Raw genomic sequence first — 19,922 nt, forward strand, 5'->3', positions numbered from 1 at the left:
TAGCTAGCTGTACAGCAGCGTTCTCTAGGTATGAAGAACAGAAGGTGAGGCCCTGACCGGCTGTGGGGGAGATGGGGGGTCTCGACCCCCCCTCCCACCCCCTTATCTTCTCCTCGTCAGGGCGAATGACAGGCTTCCTGCCCTTATCGGTCCCAACCGACATCGTACACGCCGTTTCTCTTTTCCCGTACGGTAGCACTAGCGTTAGTGGAAACCAGCTTCAGCACGCAAAGTTAAAATAAGCCTCACTGTGTTCCTGACGTAGGGCATAAAGAAGATCGATCCTGAAGCCTACGAGAGCTTCCTTCAGCACAGCTTCGGAGAGGAGACCGTTTCGAGACTGGACCTCTGCTCGATGTTGAAGAAAAAGACTCCAGATGGATACTACCATTGTGAGACCTCCTTAGCACTTGGTAAGTTAACACAAGCCACCCGTCACCTTAGTTTGGTATGACCGAGTAAAAGATTGTTCATGGTTCATCAATTTTCTCCATTTTCTCCAAAGTAGTTTATGCACATCCATATAACCACAGGCCATGGATTAAGTGTAAGAAATCTCAAAATCATTTTTGAAAAATATCATTTTAAAGTGGGTGATTTAATGCAGGAATTGGAGCTGAACCAATATCATTTTTCACAGCCCCTGGTTCTATGTCATGTCCATTCCTCTGCCACCCTTGTCAGTGCATTTTTATATAGAAGGATTCCATATAGGTGGAAAGAGTAAAATGGAGCCCAGGGGTGGTGGGCATTGTAGTCCTTTGGTTAATGCATTACCCCCTAGAGTAATTAGAGCTGCCCCATGTGTAATTGTTTTTGTTGTGAATACCTGTGCATGCATCTGAATGGGCCTTCACTTGCTTGTTCAGCTAAGTGTTTGATGGAAACTAAGTTCTTCTAAAACAAGAAATATGATCTATTTTGCTGAAATAATTGTTGATCGGGGTTCAAGGATGTGCCTTGTATGTAGCCGGGGGACAGTATTTTTGATGACTACAGATCAGGGGTGTCCAATCTTATCCAAAAAGGGCCGATGTAGGTGCGGGTTTTTGTTTTAGCCCAGCACTACAAACAACATATTAGCTAATCATAGTCTTCAGTCAAGACCTTAATAAGGAGAACCAGGTGTGTTATCGCTGTGCTGGATCGGACACCCCTGGTTTAGATGCTTCCTGATAATATTTTGCTGCCGTACTGCTCTGGGTCATACTTTACTCAGGGGCGTCTGAAGAAAGTGAAATTTAAAAAAGTGTTTGGAGGCACTAATTTAACAAATGCCACAAAATAGCTTGTTTTGTTTTGTTTTTTTTTACCAAAGTGGGACATTTTTTTATTGTCTTACATTAACTAAGCTAAAGAATACAGGAAGTCAGTTGAGAGTGAATTAAGAAATTGTCAAATAACTTCCTGGCCATTTTCCTTGCTTAAAATCAATTTTAATTTTATTTCTTGAATTGTCTAAATTGAAATGGTATGGACCCCATCCCTGATATATACAAAATGGAAGTAAAAAAAAAAGAATGCATAAATTGATAAATAAAAAATTTGACCCAGGAATTTTCATTCATTTGAAAGTAATAGTATATTTTCCTCATTGAAAAATGTTTGAAAAGTGCAGGTGCATTGACATAAATAAATGTGAAAGGTCTGAAAAGATCATGTGTGATTGAAATTGGAGGGTAAGAATTGGAGATTGAAGTAAATAATTAAATATCAGTGAAAAAAAAACTTTTACAGTGTTTGAATTAATAGTGCAACAGTGGTATCGATTTGTTATAGCGATAAAGCTCAAGCTCCTAATTAAAAACATTGGTTTCTAGATCGAATTAAACTAAAACATGCCACTGAACATTACAATTCCCGTGTCTATAATATAATTTGGTTCAATACCAATTACACATGTAGTTGTTCTTCAGTTCCACTAGGGGCAGTATTGCATGTCATATGACACAGTACAGATCCTTTTTATTGCATTTACTCCTGCATTAGTATCAGCACAGAGTATCAGAGCAGTTTTTTAGGAGCTACCATGATTCACTTTCTGTGCGTCATGCATCTAAAACAGAAACCTTTCTTGTTAGAAAGCAGTACCCCTTTTTGTTATTCATATTTGTCTGCTCTGTCACGCAGTTATTAAATTAGTTAAAAATTAAAATTTATAAGGCCAATAATCTGAGTTGTTTTCAAGTCCTGTGGTGTACAGGTAATTCAAGGGAACACATTACCATCTGGCACAGTCGATGCCATTTAATGACTTAATTATTCTTCAAAGAGGGCATTGGTAAATTGAATTAGGTGACATTACTCATTTGTAACACAAAATGAGAAATAATCTTTATTTCATATTATATCTCAATTTACAATGCTACTGAACAGTTTCATTTAAATATTAATTCATGCTGAATACAATTTTTGTCACATCTGAAAGTAAAAATTTTCTTCATTCATTCAAATGACTACAGACAGTGTTCCGTTTGGGGTGGTTCAACTATCAGCTGCAGTTGGGAGACCTCTTGTGGTCACAGCAGGAACGGGCAGATCATCTGAGTATGTGGTATTGCTGCCTTTGTTTTTTTTCTATTATGTGGTTCATCATGATGAGAATTTTGGAGTATTTGGCAAATTTAACCTCCCTTGGTCCTTCATCCTGCACGTGTGCATGTGTGCGTGATTTCATGTTTCAGCAGTGTATTCCGGCAGAAATATAAATGAAAATCAAAATATAAATATAAACTTGTTAACAGGTAGCGTCAAATGCCCTGAAAAACGATACATTGAGATAAACAGATAAAAACCGCTTTTTTTCCCACCCTCCCGCAAAGGGCCCCCAGGCCGAGCGGGCAGGAGCCGCTCTGAGCTCGGCTGAATGGGCTGTTTTCATTGTCAAATCCGAAAAACAAGCGAGTCGCGCATTACAGCGGGAGCGCGAAAGGGCGGCGGCGGTGGCGGCGGCGGCGGCGGCGGCGCTGTCTGGCCCGTTATCTGACCGAGACGGGAGCGGACCCGAGGTTGCGCGTGGGAAACGCAGCGCGGTAATTCATGCGCACTGCCTGTCGCTATCCGTCTGTCTCGGCCCACGTAAACACCCCCCCCCACCCCCGCACTATTGACGCAGCCTGCGGAGACCGAAAGGCCAGCTTCCAGACGACAGGAAACGATTTAATCCTCCCTCAATCAAACCTGAGACCGTTTTAGATGGATGGGCAGTGGGATTTTATGGGCTCTCTCTCTGCATGCCGACGTGTCTCTCTGTGGCAGGCTCCATAAGGTGCATTAGAGGAGAAGGAACCCACAGCAGGTTCAAACCCTGTCGGGCTTCTATTTCTGCCTCGTAAAATAACGCCATTCACTGCAATTCACTTCAATTATTTTTCATTTGGGCCTCTGCTGCGCGAATTTCAAGAGAAACCCATTTTCAGGTTTTTGCCCCAATGGCAACGGAAGCGTTAGACTACTACAGTGAGGCTGATGGAGCGTAGCAAACTCATTTTATTTTCTTTTTTTTTTTTGCCCACCAGTCATTACCGGGTCAGCTTCCGCTTTTGTTGAAGGCAATGGTGAAATTTCCTGAATTTTGATTGGATTTAGAAGCAGATACCTGAGCGCACTACCACAGTCCCCAGCCGAACGCAGAAACACCTCACAGTCCCATGTCCCCCAGCAGCATTGCCTAGCCCAGAGTAACACTGCTGAGCCATTAAAGCAGTTACTCATATCACTGTTAGCATACACCTTGCTGATTGTGGAATTTATCCACATAGGCCTTAGTTTTACATTGTGAACCTGAGAATGTACACTGCTCAGGTGGGCAGCAGCAACATCATCGGTGTAGATGTATGACACATAGTTCAACCCCCGCAGATGTGTATGGTAGTGTAATTTGTATGTGAACCATGACTTGATCCAGCCATCATGCTGTTTGTTTCTCTTAGAATGGAATATACTGAAAGTAGTTTGATATAAAATGTATTATGAAGATATTTTTTCTTTAACATCATGCTGACTACCTCATTGAACCCATATTGTGCTTTGTGGATCTGGTAATGGGGAAAGTAAGTGTGTTAGTGGAAATTGAAGAGCCGTGGTCAGTCTTGGCAGACATAGCTTATCTGGCTCCAATTTTAAAAAAGATTTAGCTTCAGGCTTTAGAGAAGCGCTCGTGGCAGAAAAAACCTGATTTAATTTGTGTGGCGCTAAGCGTGTCACTGGAGCCGCTCCAGGATGAGATAACGATAGTTCTGACTCAGAAGGTGCTAGAACGAGGACCGCAAGTCGATAGGATTCAATATTGCCACGAAGTGCGCACCGTTTACGAATCACCGAAATAGACTGCACCGCCCAGGCAAGAGCTATAAATATTCTTGGATTCACATTCCTTCATTGCATGGTCCACAGAGACTGCAGATGATATTTCGATGATCGGCTATAAATGTAGCGACCAGTTATGACTGAATCGCGTGTCTTGTGCGTTACAGTTCAGTTAATTGCACGTTTGTCTATTTTGCTTTATAAACAACTTGTCTTTTGTCTCAAACGCTCCATTGCAAATGACATATACAAGACAATGTCGCAATACATGAAAGTTTGAAATGACGGGGTCGGTAACAGACGTTGCATGGTTACGCGCAGGTGTGGATGAAAGCTGGACTGCGTAAAGCGGAAGCTGTGCTGAGCAATTGCGCGAGCCCGTTAGAGCCCGGTAGCGTCAAAGCGGGCAAGTCGAGCTTCTCTGCGGGCGCCATGTATGCCCCTCCCTCTGCGGCAGGTGGCGAATCGCACAGCAGGCCGCGAACGACGGGCAGGCCAGGGTTCCGAGCAGACCGGGATAATTGGTCCGAGGGGCTTTTTGTAGCCGGGCGGGTGTTAGAACCGGTTAGAGCCGGCCCAGGGGAGCAGCAGGGGCTCCGCCCGCCGTGGAACATTGGTCTGGCACCATGATGGTCACCTCCGTTTTTTTTTTATTTTTTAGTAAAGCGCGAAGCCCATCAGGGGAGCAGAAGCCTCCAGGTTACCTTAAACCCTTTTTCCTGCCCTAAGGAAGGAAAATGCGAGATCCAAGTTCTGCCCTTATCGCTCGTTTTAGAAGGCTGCATGTTCGTGCACACGTGTGCATGCTCACGCGAGTGTGAGCTTTGGCCATCACGCACGATTATTGCACGAGGGCAGGCCACACTCGCTTCGACGGTTTAACTTTTAGGCCATGCGTTATTAGTCATTCTGCACTTGAGCCATTTTTTATATTTGCTTTTCTCTGAGAAATTATCTTTGTTAATTGAACAGTCAGTGTTGAGTATTGCTGTTGTAATAAAATAAACTTTGAAAGCACAAGTGATGCATTATCATTCTCTCTCCCACACACTCACTCACATTTACTCTCTCTCCCTCTCTCTATCTCTCTCTCTGTATCCATCTATCGCTCTCTCATTGTTTATGACCTTGGTTTGTTCTCCCACTTGGTCATTAATAAGCTGTAACTGCACCATGGGGACTTAGAGCTTGGAGCCAGTGTTGGTATTTGTTGGTGCTTATCCAGTCTATGTGGAGACCAGTCTAGCACATTATTTGAATGCCTTAATAGAAATATCAGCAGGAAAAATTTGAGTCTTTGTTTTGATTGGTCAGGTATGAAAATGTATCAAAGATCATTTCTGAACCTTTTATTCATATATATAATACTGCAAAGCCTTGCTTTGCTGGTATAGTGTTAGATTGAACTGGCGGCCAGATCCTTTACTATGTAAAATTACTGCAGAATGAATTTTCAGTTTCCTTTTTAACGAGATCTTTAAAAAAATCCAATGGTCTTTGTGCTCGGTCTTTTGAACTTTTTCAGATGTGCGGGAAGAGCACAATCGCTGTCTTCTCTACGGCCTTAGCCATTCAGCCCTGTTCCTGGAGAACCGCAATCCAATTAACCCACAGAAGTTGGGAGAGACGTATAGTCAGATTTATGGCTAAATGAATTATGCTGAATTCTGGCAGGCATGGAAAGCCTGCAGACTCAGAGAGAGCCAGAGCTGAACAGCAGCTGTCAGATCCAAGCCTCGGTTTTGGCCGTGCGTCAACTCTGGGGGGGGGGGGGGTTTCGGGGGGGGGTGGCGAAAACGCTAGAAAATCCTCAAATCCGCAAAACAGTGCGATTATACCGAACCCATTTGGACATCTTTGTTGTTTGTCATTTGAGGAATTGTTTTGACCACAAATTATGCAGCTATTTTTGGCCTGCATTTTATAAATCCCGGAGTTAGTTGGAAATGCAAAAGTGAAGCAGACCGATGCTAATAGACAGAAAATAGGGAGCTAACACCCACACAATTAGGGAGGTAGGTCGTCACTGTGCACAGCAGGGGGGCAGTCCATGTTTAAATTAAAATTTGCATACTTGCTTTTAGCTTGCATGAAATTAGTTTAACGGTAGTTTCTTTTAATGGTCATCTATTTTTGGGGGATCTGATGTGAAGCCACAGAAATCGTATGATGAAAGCATCTGCAATCTTGTGACCTATCAAGCCTTGTTCCAATAGCAGGAAAGATAATTGTGTGTGTTCTTTTCACTGAGTGGGAATTGTAGGTCTTGACATTGGATCGGACGCAAGGGCATTAGCTTGACTGCTGTAATTGTTGCTAGAAAGGTACGGTCTGAAAATGCTGTGTAAATCTGGCCTAGTTAAAAATACGTATTTTTGAATTAAAACCTTAATTGGATTGCAATATAAATAATACTACCATTTGAATTGGGAACACCAGTGGCTTGTGAAAATGGCTGGATGTCACAAATTAAATGGCCCACTTCATATACCCCATTACTTTGTATTGTAAGTTAAACACTGTTAGGAAGATATTAGCACATTTGAAACCACAGGAGCTAAGTGGTGCATTTTCAGTTTGAAGCGGGATCCCGTTTGAGTTAGATTCTCAGCCATTTTGAAAATGATGATTATTTCTCATTACAGTGTTCAATGTTCAGTTTTCCATCTCTCCAACTTGTAGAATGAAGGACCACTTTACTGTCATTGTCAAGATTCTTTACAAAGCCATCACAGAAACCATTTTTCAGATGGTCTTAAGTCCTGGCATTTTGCAATTTAGTCAGTAAAACCTGCTGATCGAGCCAACCACTTATGGAAGTATCACAAATGTAAACCAAAGAATGTTTCTGACATCTTTTTTTGCATAAGCTAATATTCATGAGACTTGTTTAAATAGCTTAATAGCCGGTTTTAAAGAACCTCAAGTGACATGTCTTCTGCATAATTATGCAAATTGATACATAAGGCCTTTTTAAAATATGGAGGAACCGATACTGACCTTTCTAGACTGACTGCGTTCATAAATAAAGCACTGTGCTGTCCTTTTAAAAAAATATTTATACTGAGTGTCATTTGAACATGCATAACATTCTAATATTCCCTGCTATACAATGCAGCATGTATTTACTTGGAGAATTTTGTGTAGAAATTTAAGTTTTTAGTCTCTCTAGAAGTTAAGTGTTACATTTCTTTCTTTAATAGATGTACAGGCACATCAAAGAAATTAGGATTAGAATTTGACAGAAACGGTCCCAAATGGCACATCTATCAAATTTGTTGATCATTTAAAAATCTCTCAATCAGTAATTCAGATATTTTCCTGATGATTCTCTGCAGTTCTGAGTGACGCGGCTGAGTGACGTACTTTTTCAGCTCGCTATAATTATTCTTGTTGATCCGCGTGAGTGTAGGAACGCCCTTATTTCCATGCTTCTGTTTTGATGTTTGCGGATATTGTCTTTTCAGAATCGTAATGCCGGTCGACGCAAATCGAACGCTCGCTGTAATCCCGCAGCTGCACCACGTGAGCGGTGTAATCCTCTCTGATTATATCTCCGTTTCTCTGTGGGAGACGCAGGAAGGAGCATCTTATTGCACGGCGCGTGTATTTTCTCCCTAGTTCAGACTCAGATTCACGTGCCTCTGCGTTCATCCGCGTTTACAGTGAAGCATTTTTTACCGAGAGATTGGAAATGTGACAGCAACCAAGGAGGCAGTTTTCCCATTTTCAAACTGTGGTTTCCCCCCCCCCCCCGAGAGAAATGAATCCATTGCGGAGAGGAGTTCACATTCAGACAGAGCCTGTCAGAAGAGCACACATGTCCCATAGTTTTCTATTCTCTGTATGTTTTCAATTAGATGAGGCTGCTTCTGGAATGAGCAAGTATTTTCATGTTTGCTCACTCTCACTCTGTGATGGTGGGTGGATTTGGTGGAACATTGACAATATACCATTGAATAATTCATCCTGCAGAAATAATTCAATCCATAATTCAAAATAGATGCATTTCAGTAATAAATCTGGCTGGTCTCTAGAAATTGAGATTCTCTACACTGATACATACACACATACATAGTTTAAAATGAGAAATACTAAAAGAATTAATTTTTTCATTGAAAAAAATTAGCATCTGGATTTGTTTGTTGATTCTATTTACTTAAATCAGTGGTTTATTTCTAACAATTGCATAACAGTTTTTGGAAATGTTAAGCTAACGTTAAGCTGCAGTGCAGTGCGGATAAACCGTATGGCTTTAATTTCAGCCTTAGCTTCCAGGAAAGAATTTGCTGGTTCAGAGCCACGCTAACATCAGTTCACAGAAATAAAACGGGAGGAACGCAGCTCATTGGATGCATTAAATAGACTGGACATCAAAGAAGTGACAGATGTTATTTTCGAGGATGGCCAGTTGGTGGCACTCATCCCACTATTCTACACTTTGTAAAACTTCACCTGGGACGTTCACAGAAGTGAACGCTGTATGCCTGTATGGCCCATAAGGTCCTGGGCAGCCACAAGGTCTGCTTGTTTCTGTTTCGCTTAATTGATTAATTAAAGCAGTTGATAACACAGTCAATTCACCTCAACCAGTTTTTTTGGTCTAAGTGGTTGTTGTATTTCAGGTCAGAAATACAACAACCAGAAACCACCAGGCCCTGCGGCTCCCCATGCAATAGCGTGTTGTTTATAAATTTCGATTCTTTTTTTTTTTTTTGGTTGTTTGATCAACAGCATGTAGAAATAGGCTATATGAAGTGCTGACAGAAATTCCCGAAGAATTCAATTTGTGTTATCAGTAAATAAATAAATGAAATTTGTGCGCTGACAATTCCATTCTGTGCGGAGAGATTTCCACGATTTGAAACGCATCATGTGACAACTTTGCTGCCGAAAATGTCTTTTCCGGTGTGAAATTGAAAAGCAAGTGAGCTGCTGTTAGCGAAATCTGACGTCTCTGTGAAACGGAAAAGGTTATCGGCTGTATTCAGCTGTTTATCTGTGCACATATCGAGCTTTGGATAAGAGTTATAACTTCACAGCCCGGCTAAGCTGACCTTTAGCTAGTGAATAAACCCATGCGTCAGATCCAAGATAGGCCTCCGTGTCTCGAGTCCTTGATAAATGCTGCTCACTCCCCCGACTTGCTTTCACCCTTGACAAAAAAGCTTTGGATGCTAAAATATTCAGTATACAGAGTGCATTACAACAGCTGTCTTTGTACACAGGATTTCAGGCTATGTGCAATATGAATACACATACTCATCAAAAGTTTATATACTTAGTTATTTGACGTTTGTTGCTGATGCGTTTTTGGCTGGACTGCAACAGCGGGGCCAGCCCTACAAACGCGAATGTCTGTGACTGACTGAGTGATGAAGTTACACCATTGGTCGGCCGAGTTATGAAGTTACACCATTGGTCGGCCGGAGTGGTCCAGCCATATACTAGGTTTTGACCTGATCTTGTTTAAAATATCAGCTGTTACTTTTATATACTTAGCTATGCATATAGTGTGGTGCATCGTTAAATAATCTGTACTATAAGAGAGCCTATATTACGCAAAACTACATCTTGAGCGTGGGCAGTGAAGGGCTGGGTGACGGACCACTTCATTGTGGCCTTGCATTTTTTTCTTTATGCAATTCCTGTTTCTGTTAATGATTTTTTAGAAGAGAAATCTGTCTCCTTTAGTGTGTAAATATTTTGTTTACACCGTTTTATTATGTCTCGCTCCCTGAAAATATGATGAAAGTGTTGATTTTATTGTTTATCCATAAGCTACTGAGCGTCTTATTAAACGGTCCGCGGGTAGGACACCGTGTAGCCTAGTCAGAAGTGTATCGTTTAAATCGGTGGCCCAGCTTCTCCTGGTCGGCCCTTACCCTTCGCAACCTCCAGACAGGAAGAGCGCTAAGCCGTCTGAGCTAGAAGATGAGCATTTGGAGAAGGAGGTCGAAGACGACAGACCTCATCATTTTAAATTCTGTTTCATTCGGATAAATAACCACCGGTGTGTCATGAAGCTCCGCCACCATCGCCGTGCCGGTGCCAATCATTCGGTCGATTTCCATCGATCTCTCAGCTGAAGGGCTGACGCAGGTGTTCTGAGCGGACGCAGCTATCAAGTAAAAAAAAAGAAAAATGTCATCTACGGAATAGAAGCGGTCCTCCTCTCTCCGGGTTCGTTTCTCCCGCTTCCTGTGCGATGTTGCCTGGTTTGCGGATATTAAACACGCCGTCGTATTGATTTGGCCGTGAGTTTCAGTTATTATATCCGCAGACTCCGAATCCTGTCTTCAGCGTGCACGCTTTCCCAGGCATTCGGTTTTGTTTTCTTCCCCCCCAATAGCCTCGCGACATCCGTTTTTCATTTCCAGATGCGTATCTGTCACCGATCTCTCAGCGTTGTTTCCATTCGGGTTCTTTTCTCCTTATGGAAAAAAAAAATCAGAACATCTTTGGAAGATGACTGTGTATTTCTCCTGACGTGAACTTATTCCCATATATTCTAGGGATGTCATCTGTTGTACACGTCTTCAGATAGTAGATGAAAACAGCAACATGCCCTATTTTGTTGGGAAATATAATTGGAAGGATTGATACCGTTGTTGATGTGATACAGCAGATGCTATTTGCAAAGGTTATCTCGGCGGTATTGGTTCCGTTAAAGAGGCGTAAATATACGGACCCCTCTGGGAATGTTGCAAATGTGGCAGAATTCACGTGAAGGAAGCTCCCCCCGGTTCACCAGCTGCCAGGTGCTCTCTGGTGCGTCCCAGGGCCAAAGCGAGCCCGATGATTGGCTGAACGTCGCTTTACGTGTACCTGGGAAAGCGCGAAGCGGTTTGCACGTGGGACCCGGTCCGATTTCCGCGGGGTGAAGCGGCGACAGGCGCTCGCCCAGGTGCAGAACTTCGTGCTCGTTCCCTGGGGAACGAGGGAGCCCTCGCCACGGCGACGAGCGTCGTCCGTACGCGCCGCTCCAGCGGGAAACGCGTTCCTGCCTCTGCTCGTTCGCTTTCGGCCAGACGGCTCATTTTTCCCCCCGTCTAATCAATGCCGCGTTCAGCCGTGTGGCTCCCGAGTGATGTCATGTCGTCGCTAACGTGTCATGTTCCGAGATCCGGCGTGTCTAGAAGGGAGAAAAAGAAACACGAGGATAATCAGATATCCGACGGTGTGTAGCCGCAGTCAGGGTCGAACAAATATTGTCTTTCCTTGAACAGTACTGCAGAATTATCAACGTTACACGGGGCAGTCATAACCGGAAAGGTTAGCATTTCTTGTAGAGATGATGACCATAGGTAAAGGGGCCACTTAGTTGACCATCTTCAGTCTTATGTGCTTTATATTTGCCACCATGGTGTTACTTTCAGTTTTTCATTCAGATCATTCATTCATTTCATAGAGACGGTACCTTATGCCGAGATATTTTAATTGGTTTGACATAATTCTACAGCTCGGTTGTTTTGAGATAATATTTTTATGTTGTAATTGTCTTCTACGTCAACAGTTTTACCTTGGTTCTACTTAACATACATGATCTAAATATATATGAACTGTACATGTATGTATATGTATGCATGTGTGTAATTATATATATATATATATATATATATATATATATATATATATATATGATTTTGAGTAAAATGTTGTGTAAGTCGCTCTGGAGAAGAGCGTCTGCTAAATGAATGTAATGTATGTTCTCTAGAAGAGCTCTTTTTATGGGGCAATCCAATGAAGTCACAGTCCAGCTGCTGTTTGTAATCGGATTTTTTATGGAAGACCGAAACAGCAGCTTTCCTATTTCAAGTAATTTTTTTTTTTTTTTTTTTACCTCAGGGAGGTGTCTTTGTTATGAGTTCAGGTCCTGGGCGTGGGGGGGAAGAGGGGGGGGAGGGGGAGGGGGAGGGGAGTGTGCGTCTCCAGGTGCGGGTCAGAGCAGCGGGGCGAGGATGAGAGGCTTGTCTGAGGATCAGCGCGCGGGAGAGCTCGGGCGCCCGCCCGCCCGCCACCGTCCGTACGGGAGCGATCGCGCGAGGGGAGGGAGGCGGAGCCACACACACACACACACACACACACGCACACGTGCGCGCGCGCAGGCACACGCTCTCCCCCCTCCCCTCCCCTCCCCTCTGTCACAGCAGACCGAGTGCAGCGGCCAGCCACTCGCTCCCTCTCAGGCAGCGCGGAGCCGCCGTTACCGCCAGCGCCGCCGCCGCCGCTCCTGGATACCACGGCACGCCGCCCGTCTCCACCGGGGGAAGGGAAGGGAAGGGGAGAGAGGGGGAGAGAGAGAGAGAGAAGGAGAGGGGGAGAGAGAGAGAGAGGGGAGGCACGCGGAGGAGAGCGGGCTGTTCCCCGCGCGCCGTCATGGGCCAGCTGTGCTGCTTTCCCTTTTCCCGAGCGGAGGAGAAGATCAGTAAGTGAGCCGCGCGGCGCGCGCCGAGCCGGGGGGGGACCAGCCCGGCCGCCGCCGAGAGTTCTGGGGACCCGCCGAGACTCCGGCGACCCGGGCCGGCTCCCTGCCGGAGCCCGGAGGACGAGGGCAGCTTTGTGCGTGTGTGTGTGTGTGTGTGAGCGCGTGTTTGCATGTGTGTGCGTCCGGGGTGTGTGTGCGTTTGCACAGTAAGAGAGATAGAGAGAGGCGGCGTGCTAATCGAATAGCGCTTTGTCTTTTACCGCGCAGGTTGACTGCAAAATTGCTAAATTAGCCGTAAAAATGCCAGGAAGCGCCAGTGAGAGCGCGCTTGGTTTACCCCCGCGTGCAGAAGCGGGGGGACTTTTTGTGAGCTGTGTGGTAAAGTGTGTCTGTCTGCTCGGAGAGCCCCTGTGAGGTAAGTGCCCTCCTCACAATGGGCATTGCAGCACAGTCTCTCTGTGTGCAGCGGGAGCACGCTGAAGTGGGTCCTGAGAGGAGGAGAGGAGTTCTGGGGCAAAAAGGAACCGAGCGGAAATGTTCCCACTGCAAATCTGTCTGTGAGAGAGAGAAAGACAGAGAGAGAGAAAGGGGGGGAGAGTGAGAGGGAGAGAGAGAAAGAGAAAGAGAAGGGGGAGGGAGAGATCCAGAGCTGTGCTTTCTTGCCTGTGGGGCTAGGCTGCAGTCAGAGAGCCCATCATGTGTGCCCCAGTTCTTCCTGGTGTGAGGGAGGGAGAGGGAGCGAGAGAGAGAAAGAGGGAGAGAGAGAGAGAGAATGAGAGAGAAAAAAATAGAGAAAAAGGGAGAGAGAGTTTGATTGAGAGGGTTTGATTTTGTGTGTGTGTGTGTGTGTGTGTGTGTGTGTGTGTATGTGCGTGTGTGTGTGTGTGTGTGTGTGTGTGTGTGAGAATTCAGTCCACAGGGGGGACATTGGCCTTGCTGTGTGAAACAGCAGCACTGTTTTCAAATTCAGGGGCCTGTCTGTTGTTCCACTGGGATCAGATGCCTCCCACAGTGCCAAATAATGGCACTGAGATTTCCAAAGACTCAGTGGTGGGGTGGGGGGGTAAATCTGGCTGTGCTGCGGCGGGAGTTGGGGGGGGGGGGTTACAGCTGAATGTTGAACACGTGCTCCCACACACTGTAAGGAGTGTGGTCTCATCTCTACCTCTTTCGTTCACATCATTGATCCTGCATGCATTTTTAATGATCATTTCATCCCCTCTTTCTTTCTTCCTCCCTGCTCTGGCTCTGCGCTCACACGTGCACCGCAGATGACCAGTTCTGTAAACGATGTGCGGACACAGCGCCGGTGCCCATGCTCCCCATGGACCGCCGCGCGGTGCATGCTGGGCCGCGGCGGGGCGCCGCGTAGCCGAGGGCGGCGGGGGTCGGTGTCCGGCGAAGTGCGGCCGTTGTCGGGGAGGCCCCCTGGGCCGCGTAGCTGTTGCCCTGGAGACGTGACCTTTAGTACACCTCGCTGGCTGTGCTGACACACACGTGCCACGCTGGCTGGTGCCGTCAGATACACACATTATTTTCGCTCCTTGTTTAATAAGACTTTTTGCTCTTATTTTCATTGTATATTAAGAACTTAGTTTTCATTCGGAGGGAAAAACCCATTCATATTGATACAACTCCTCGCCCTACTACTGCTACTATTACTACTAGTGCTACTACTGCTGCTACTACCTCTACTACTACTGCTACTATTAATAATAATAATAATAATAATAATAATAATAATAATAATAATTATAATAATAATAATAATACATTTTATTTCTGAAACGCTTTTCATAAATCAAAAGTAGTATATACAGTACACGGTGTGCTAAACGTAAGTGAAGAAGTGTAATCGTCAGCATTGGCCGAGGTCGTCTTTGGCACGTGGGCAAAATCCAGTGGAATTCATCTCCGGCACCTCACTGCGTGTTCACTGCAGAATGCATAAAAAAATCATCACTTTCAAAATCAGAACGCATTCAAACCTCGGGCCTATGGATTCGCTGTAAAGGGATTTCCGTCATGGGCATGGGAGAATGGCACAGAAAGTCAATGCGATGTTATGTAAATGTTTAAAAACCCACAGCCGCAGTCTACCCGTGAACGCATGGAATGTGTGTTTTTCAGAGCCCCTTCCCAAGGCCTTTCCGCTGATTAATTATGCAGCTTCGTATTTTATCCCCCATGGAACTGCGTCGGGTTGAGATCGGTCGAGATAATAACTGCAGAAATGATTTTCACTGTTTGGGAGCCGTCCGGTACGTGAAAGGGCACCGAAAATGTCCCGCGCCTTCCTTACCTCGGCTAACCCTGAAATTAGGGAGGGGCCCACAGGATTTTGCTAACGGCCGGGTCATTTCCTCTCAGGAAGCACCGGTGCGCCGAGGAAAGCGGCTAAATGAATAAGGGATTCGCCTGAATCCGATCCACGTGAAACGCGAGCCGGTCTCTGCGGCTGGACCCCTGTCCTAGGGGTCTCATCTGGTCCCTGCCCTGTCGGAGATCACGTGACCTATGTCGGCCTCCCTGGGTTTAAAGGGTTACAGGTTATCCTCCGCACCCCCACCCCCCCCCCCCCCCCCCCCGGCATCAGGGCTATCTCTCAACCCTCAGATAGATCGCAGGCAGAGAGCAGCGTTTACAGCTCCCGTGGTTATGTAAGCGGACAGCTAGCGTTTTTGACACAAGCAAGTGGAACATAACCCAGCCTTCGTTCCGCGTCTGAATGATATGTTTATTACAGCGCAACGAATCGGGCTTCGGCGCGTCCCAAGATTCTCGCTCTACAGGACGAGGCTGCACGGTCCCCACCCTGTCCACCCCGCCGCCCAGATGCGACGAATGCTTTCCTCATCGGCCTCGGCTTCTCACCCGATTAGCATCCAGTACGTCAACACGCAGCGTAACCCGCATCGTCCCATTAAGTCCGAGGAGCAAAGTGTATTCCGTTCGCACGCGATGACGTTAGATAACGTTAGCGCTTTTTTAAACGCTGGCGTCCTCGTTTTCTCGCTGCTCGTTTCAAACCCGCCTGGTCTTCCTCTCTCTGTTTCCCCCGAAGCCACGCTGATGACTTTTGTGTTCCCGGGATGCCATAAATCAAAAGGCTGTTATTTCGGCTCTTCCAACAGAACTAATTATTGGCCGCTTGTGGAAATGTTAATGACATGCCTTTGGAGTAGCGGGCATCCTGCCTGGTTATCACGAGGCTAGGGATGGGGGTTAGCCGTTAAATTAAACTATTCAGTGTCTCTGTAAAAGGCCAGTCAACCTCAAATCACCTCTGGCTGCCTGCATAAACAAACCGATCACAGCATGTTCACTAATCGCAGTGCTTGATGTCACCACTGTAACCTAAATCAGCAGCGAATAAGGAACACGTTAATTCCGACCAGCCTCTGTTTCTTATTCGCGACATCTGATTTTATCATATGATTGGATGAAAAAAAAAAAAGTCACTGATTTTATTTCGTTTTCTGTCCATTTGTGTTGATGCGTTCTGTGGTTGTGAAATGGATATTGTTTGTCTTGCAGATCTTATTCAGGGCGCTCCTCACGCCGCTCGGACAAGTACGTGTCTCCCGTTGTGGGTTTGAACTGCGGTGTTTCTTCTCATGCTCTTGGCACAGTGGTAGCATTGCGTAGCTAACCGCACAAACATCAAGCCAACAACCACCAGCTCTGATTCCAACAGCTGAAGCTAAAGCCCAAGGCTCATGCTCTTAGCACAGTTGTAGCATTGTGTAGCTAACCGCACGGACATCAGGCCTACAACAAAACAGGCCATTGGCACTGATTCCAACAGCTGAAGTTAAAGCCCAAGGCTCAAGCTCTTAGCAAAGTGGTAGCATTGCATAGCTAACCGCACGGACATCAGGCCTACAACAAAACAGGCCGCCGGCCTTGATTCCAACAGCTGAAGCAAAAGCCCAAGGCTCAGTGCTCAAGGTCTTCAGGCTAAGCATCTTGTCACCATCATGTCGTTTGCGTTTTTTTTCCGATGTATTCATTTCCCTGTTGTCCTTCACATTACAAAGAGCGACTGAGCTTTGCTTTTAGCTTCGGGTTGATGGGGAGCTGATAAAGACTTTTTAGAATATTTTGTCAGTCAAAGACAATGGTCTCTTTGCACTGCATGACGCTTCAGTTGCAGTCTGCTTGAATTTAGCAGCTAATGACACCCTGCTCAGAGATAGATTTGTCCCATGTGTGTTGGACAGAAATCAAGTGCATAGGGATCAAACAGCTCTAGTGAGTGTTGAGCGTATATTTACCGTAGGTGTGTCCTGACATTGGGCAGTCGCTTGGGAGGCCAAGTGACATTTACTTTCCATTACATTTGATGAATTTAGCAGGTGCTTTTATCTAGGGTGTTTTACACAGTTTACATTCTTTACATGGAGTTCATTTGTACTGCAGCACAAGTTAAGTACCTTGCTCAAGGGTACAATGACAGTGCCCCATCTGGGGGATCAAACTGGCAACCTTGCAGTTGCAAGCCTAATTTCCTAAACATTGTAGCTGACGGCGGCCTTGCGATGGCGGGTGACCCTTGTGTGTTGTGGTGGTGTCCTTGCGTAGGTGAAAAGAAGGGGGCGGAGCCTGACGACGAGGAGCTGCAGAGCCTGAGTAAGAGGCTGGTGGAGGACGCGGTCCTCCGGGCCGTGCAGCAGTACATGGAGGAGACGCAGCGGAGCCCTGGGGGGCCCGGGGACCAGGGCCCGACCGAGCCGGGCCCCAACCTCAACGCCACCAGCAAGTGAGCCGCCGGGGGGCCCCAGAGCAGGGCGGTGGCGGCCCCGCCCCAGAGCAGAGCCACGGACACCGAGCACCAGACCGGAGCCGCCGAGCGTTTTTCGAAAGGGGAAGAGGAGTCGTCGTTTGGGGGGAAGAAACGGATCGGGGGCCATCGAGGAGCATGTCCCAGCGCGTCTTCGGTGTGCGTTGAGCACTCCGTCCCGACCCCACCTACGTACCGCTTTTCCCCCGCTGGTCTCCTAACGCCCCGAACATTTCCGTTTGAAATCGCCAATATCCTTGTTTCAGTTAGTTTCTTTTTTTCTCCCATGGGTCCCCGGGAACGTACGAACTTTAATGGACTTCAGACAGCAGGTGGTGGAAGGACCCCCCGTTTTCTCCGTTTTCTCAGCCCAAGGGCCCCAGACGGAGACGGAGGGGGTTTCCGGCGGCGACGCTCGAAACGTCTCCCGGAGTCGAGCCTCCGTACGGCCGGTCCGTTCCGCGGCGGGCGGGCGGGGCGATCTACCTCCAGCGCCGCGCAGCGTAAAAGACAATCCGGATCTCCGCTGAAGCTAACACAAAAAAATTAAATCACTACAGGACGAACCGCGTTCGGCTTCGGCGACCGCGCCGCGGCGCTAACCGTGCTCGCCGCCGCCGGGGAAGCACCGTGAGCCCGGAGCACGGCGGGAAACATGTTTACACCCTGGCTTCTGCCCACGCTACGTGTGTGTGTGTGTGTGTGTGTGTGAGAGGGTGGTGCGGATGAAGCCAGCTGATATCTGAGAGTCCCGCAGGTCCGGTTTCTAGCGTGTAACGAAGGGGGGGGGGGGGGGGGTTGGAGGAATGGCGTTTTGAGTTCTAAACCGGAAGGACGTTGTTTCTTTCTTTTTTTTTTTGTTTGTTTGTTCCCGTAGGGGCGAAGCGGGACTTTAGGAAAGCGTTGCGAACGCAAACGCGGGGCCTCTCGAGGAGGCTCGAGGGGATAAGGGCGCTTTTGTCTCAGCCGGCGGTCCGGGACGGAATCCGCCGGGAGCTCGCCGCGGCCGAGGAGGGTCCTGCCGCGCCCGACACTGACCACCAGGGCGGCGACGTCGACACTCCAACCAGGGGGGAGGTAGAAGCACAGACCTCACTGTCGCCCAATGAAACGGAGCATTCAGTGGACACGGGAACTTCTTAAAAGATCATCTGAATCCACCTTTTTTTTTTTTTGTTTGTTTTTTTTAAAAGACATTACATTTTATATGCAGGGGGGAGGGGAAGAAGACACTCATTGGTTGGCTAAACAAAAAAAAGTACACTATTTTTCCATGCTTGTAGTAAGATCCTCAAATTACCACTTCCAAGGTGGCCTTATGAAATGAGTATGATTACCGATCTTGTGTTATAACCTTGCACTTGAAAACATGATTCGAAACATTTATTTACTACTTTGCAGAAGTTCACCGGAACCTTAAACTATGCTTTGTCTCACTGTGTCATTTGATACTGCGATGTGTGGTCGCTGTGGTTCATTTTCTTTTTTTGATTCACGAGAGGTTTTTACTTACGTAAACCAGGTGTAGTTGGTGCAGATTGTGTGTTTGTGTATTGTAATGATCTGCATTGAACGGTGGTGGTGGGGGGAGGGAGGGGGGGGGGAGAGAATAAAATCAGGAGGATATGATTGAACTAATAATGTAATGCAACGCTTGATGTTTCATTTATTGTCTTACAAATTGACGCCCTTCGAGATTTCTGTTGACGCAAAAAAAAATAGAAATAAGAAGTAAGTTGTGGCCACCCTTTGTGTAGCAGCACTGAGATACGGAGAATGGGGTAGCAAGGGAGCAGGAATAAATGAGAACACCGCTTTCAGTGCGTTTCCATGGGGCTTTCAGTCTGAAGAAAGCCGTCTGGGGCGCGCCTGCAAAGTCGTTTTTTTTTTTTTTCTTTCATTTTGTCAAAAGATCTTCACAGAGGCGAGCAGAGAAACACGACTGCGGTGCATTAAAATTTCTTTATCTTTTTTTTTTTCCTTTTCTTAACATAAAATTTATTTTTTTGTCCCGCCGCTCACAGGCTCTTTAAAGGCCACACTCTGGGAGGCGGGCCCCTTTTTGCCAAAGACTGACAAAGGAAGCAGGAAGTCCTGGCACTTGGAGCCGACTGGATCGGCCTTCCGCGGGGCCTAAATCCAGCCGGTCTTTGTGCGAGACGCCGCCATGTCGGATCGATGCGTTCACCTCGCCCGGGCCGCGCTTCAAAGTAGCCTTTGTTGTTAGCGGCTACCACCTGTTCCCTGTGAAGACGCTTTGTACGTTGCCTTGGACGACGGTGTCAGCCAAATAAATTAATTCAATAAATGGGGCGAGTCGGTGAGTAGGCGCTTTTACCCTGCCGTACGACTCTCTGAAGAACAGAAAGCAAATTGCATTAAGCTGGGGACTCATTAAAAATG

At 46.5% G+C, this 19,922-nt stretch overlaps 1 protein-coding gene across 6 annotated transcripts in view; it reads left to right on the forward strand.

Moving 5' to 3' along the window:
* The window catches only part of LOC118229730 (A-kinase anchor protein 7-like), a 34,356-nt gene that overhangs the window by 6,701 nt on the left and 7,733 nt on the right, over positions 1 to 19,922 (forward strand). Inside the window, exons 7-10 of one of the 6 annotated variants that reach the window (XM_035422026.1) lie at positions 266 to 413; positions 2,463 to 2,547; positions 16,274 to 16,309; positions 17,321 to 17,459. In XM_035422026.1, the coding sequence (XP_035277917.1) occupies positions 266 to 413; positions 2,463 to 2,547; positions 16,274 to 16,309; positions 17,321 to 17,324 (273 nt within the window). In that variant the 3' untranslated portion in view covers positions 17,325 to 17,459. Of the gene's footprint in view, positions 1 to 265; positions 414 to 2,462; positions 2,548 to 16,273; positions 16,310 to 17,320; positions 18,066 to 18,396; positions 19,114 to 19,922 lie in introns of those variants that run through there. The other 5 variants (XM_035422027.1, XM_035422024.1, XM_035422023.1 and 2 more) reach the window with 5 other exon arrangements.

This window comes from Anguilla anguilla, chromosome 6 (assembly GCF_013347855.1).
Source record: "Anguilla anguilla isolate fAngAng1 chromosome 6, fAngAng1.pri, whole genome shotgun sequence".
NCBI classification, from domain to species: Eukaryota; Metazoa; Chordata; class Actinopteri; order Anguilliformes; family Anguillidae; genus Anguilla; species Anguilla anguilla.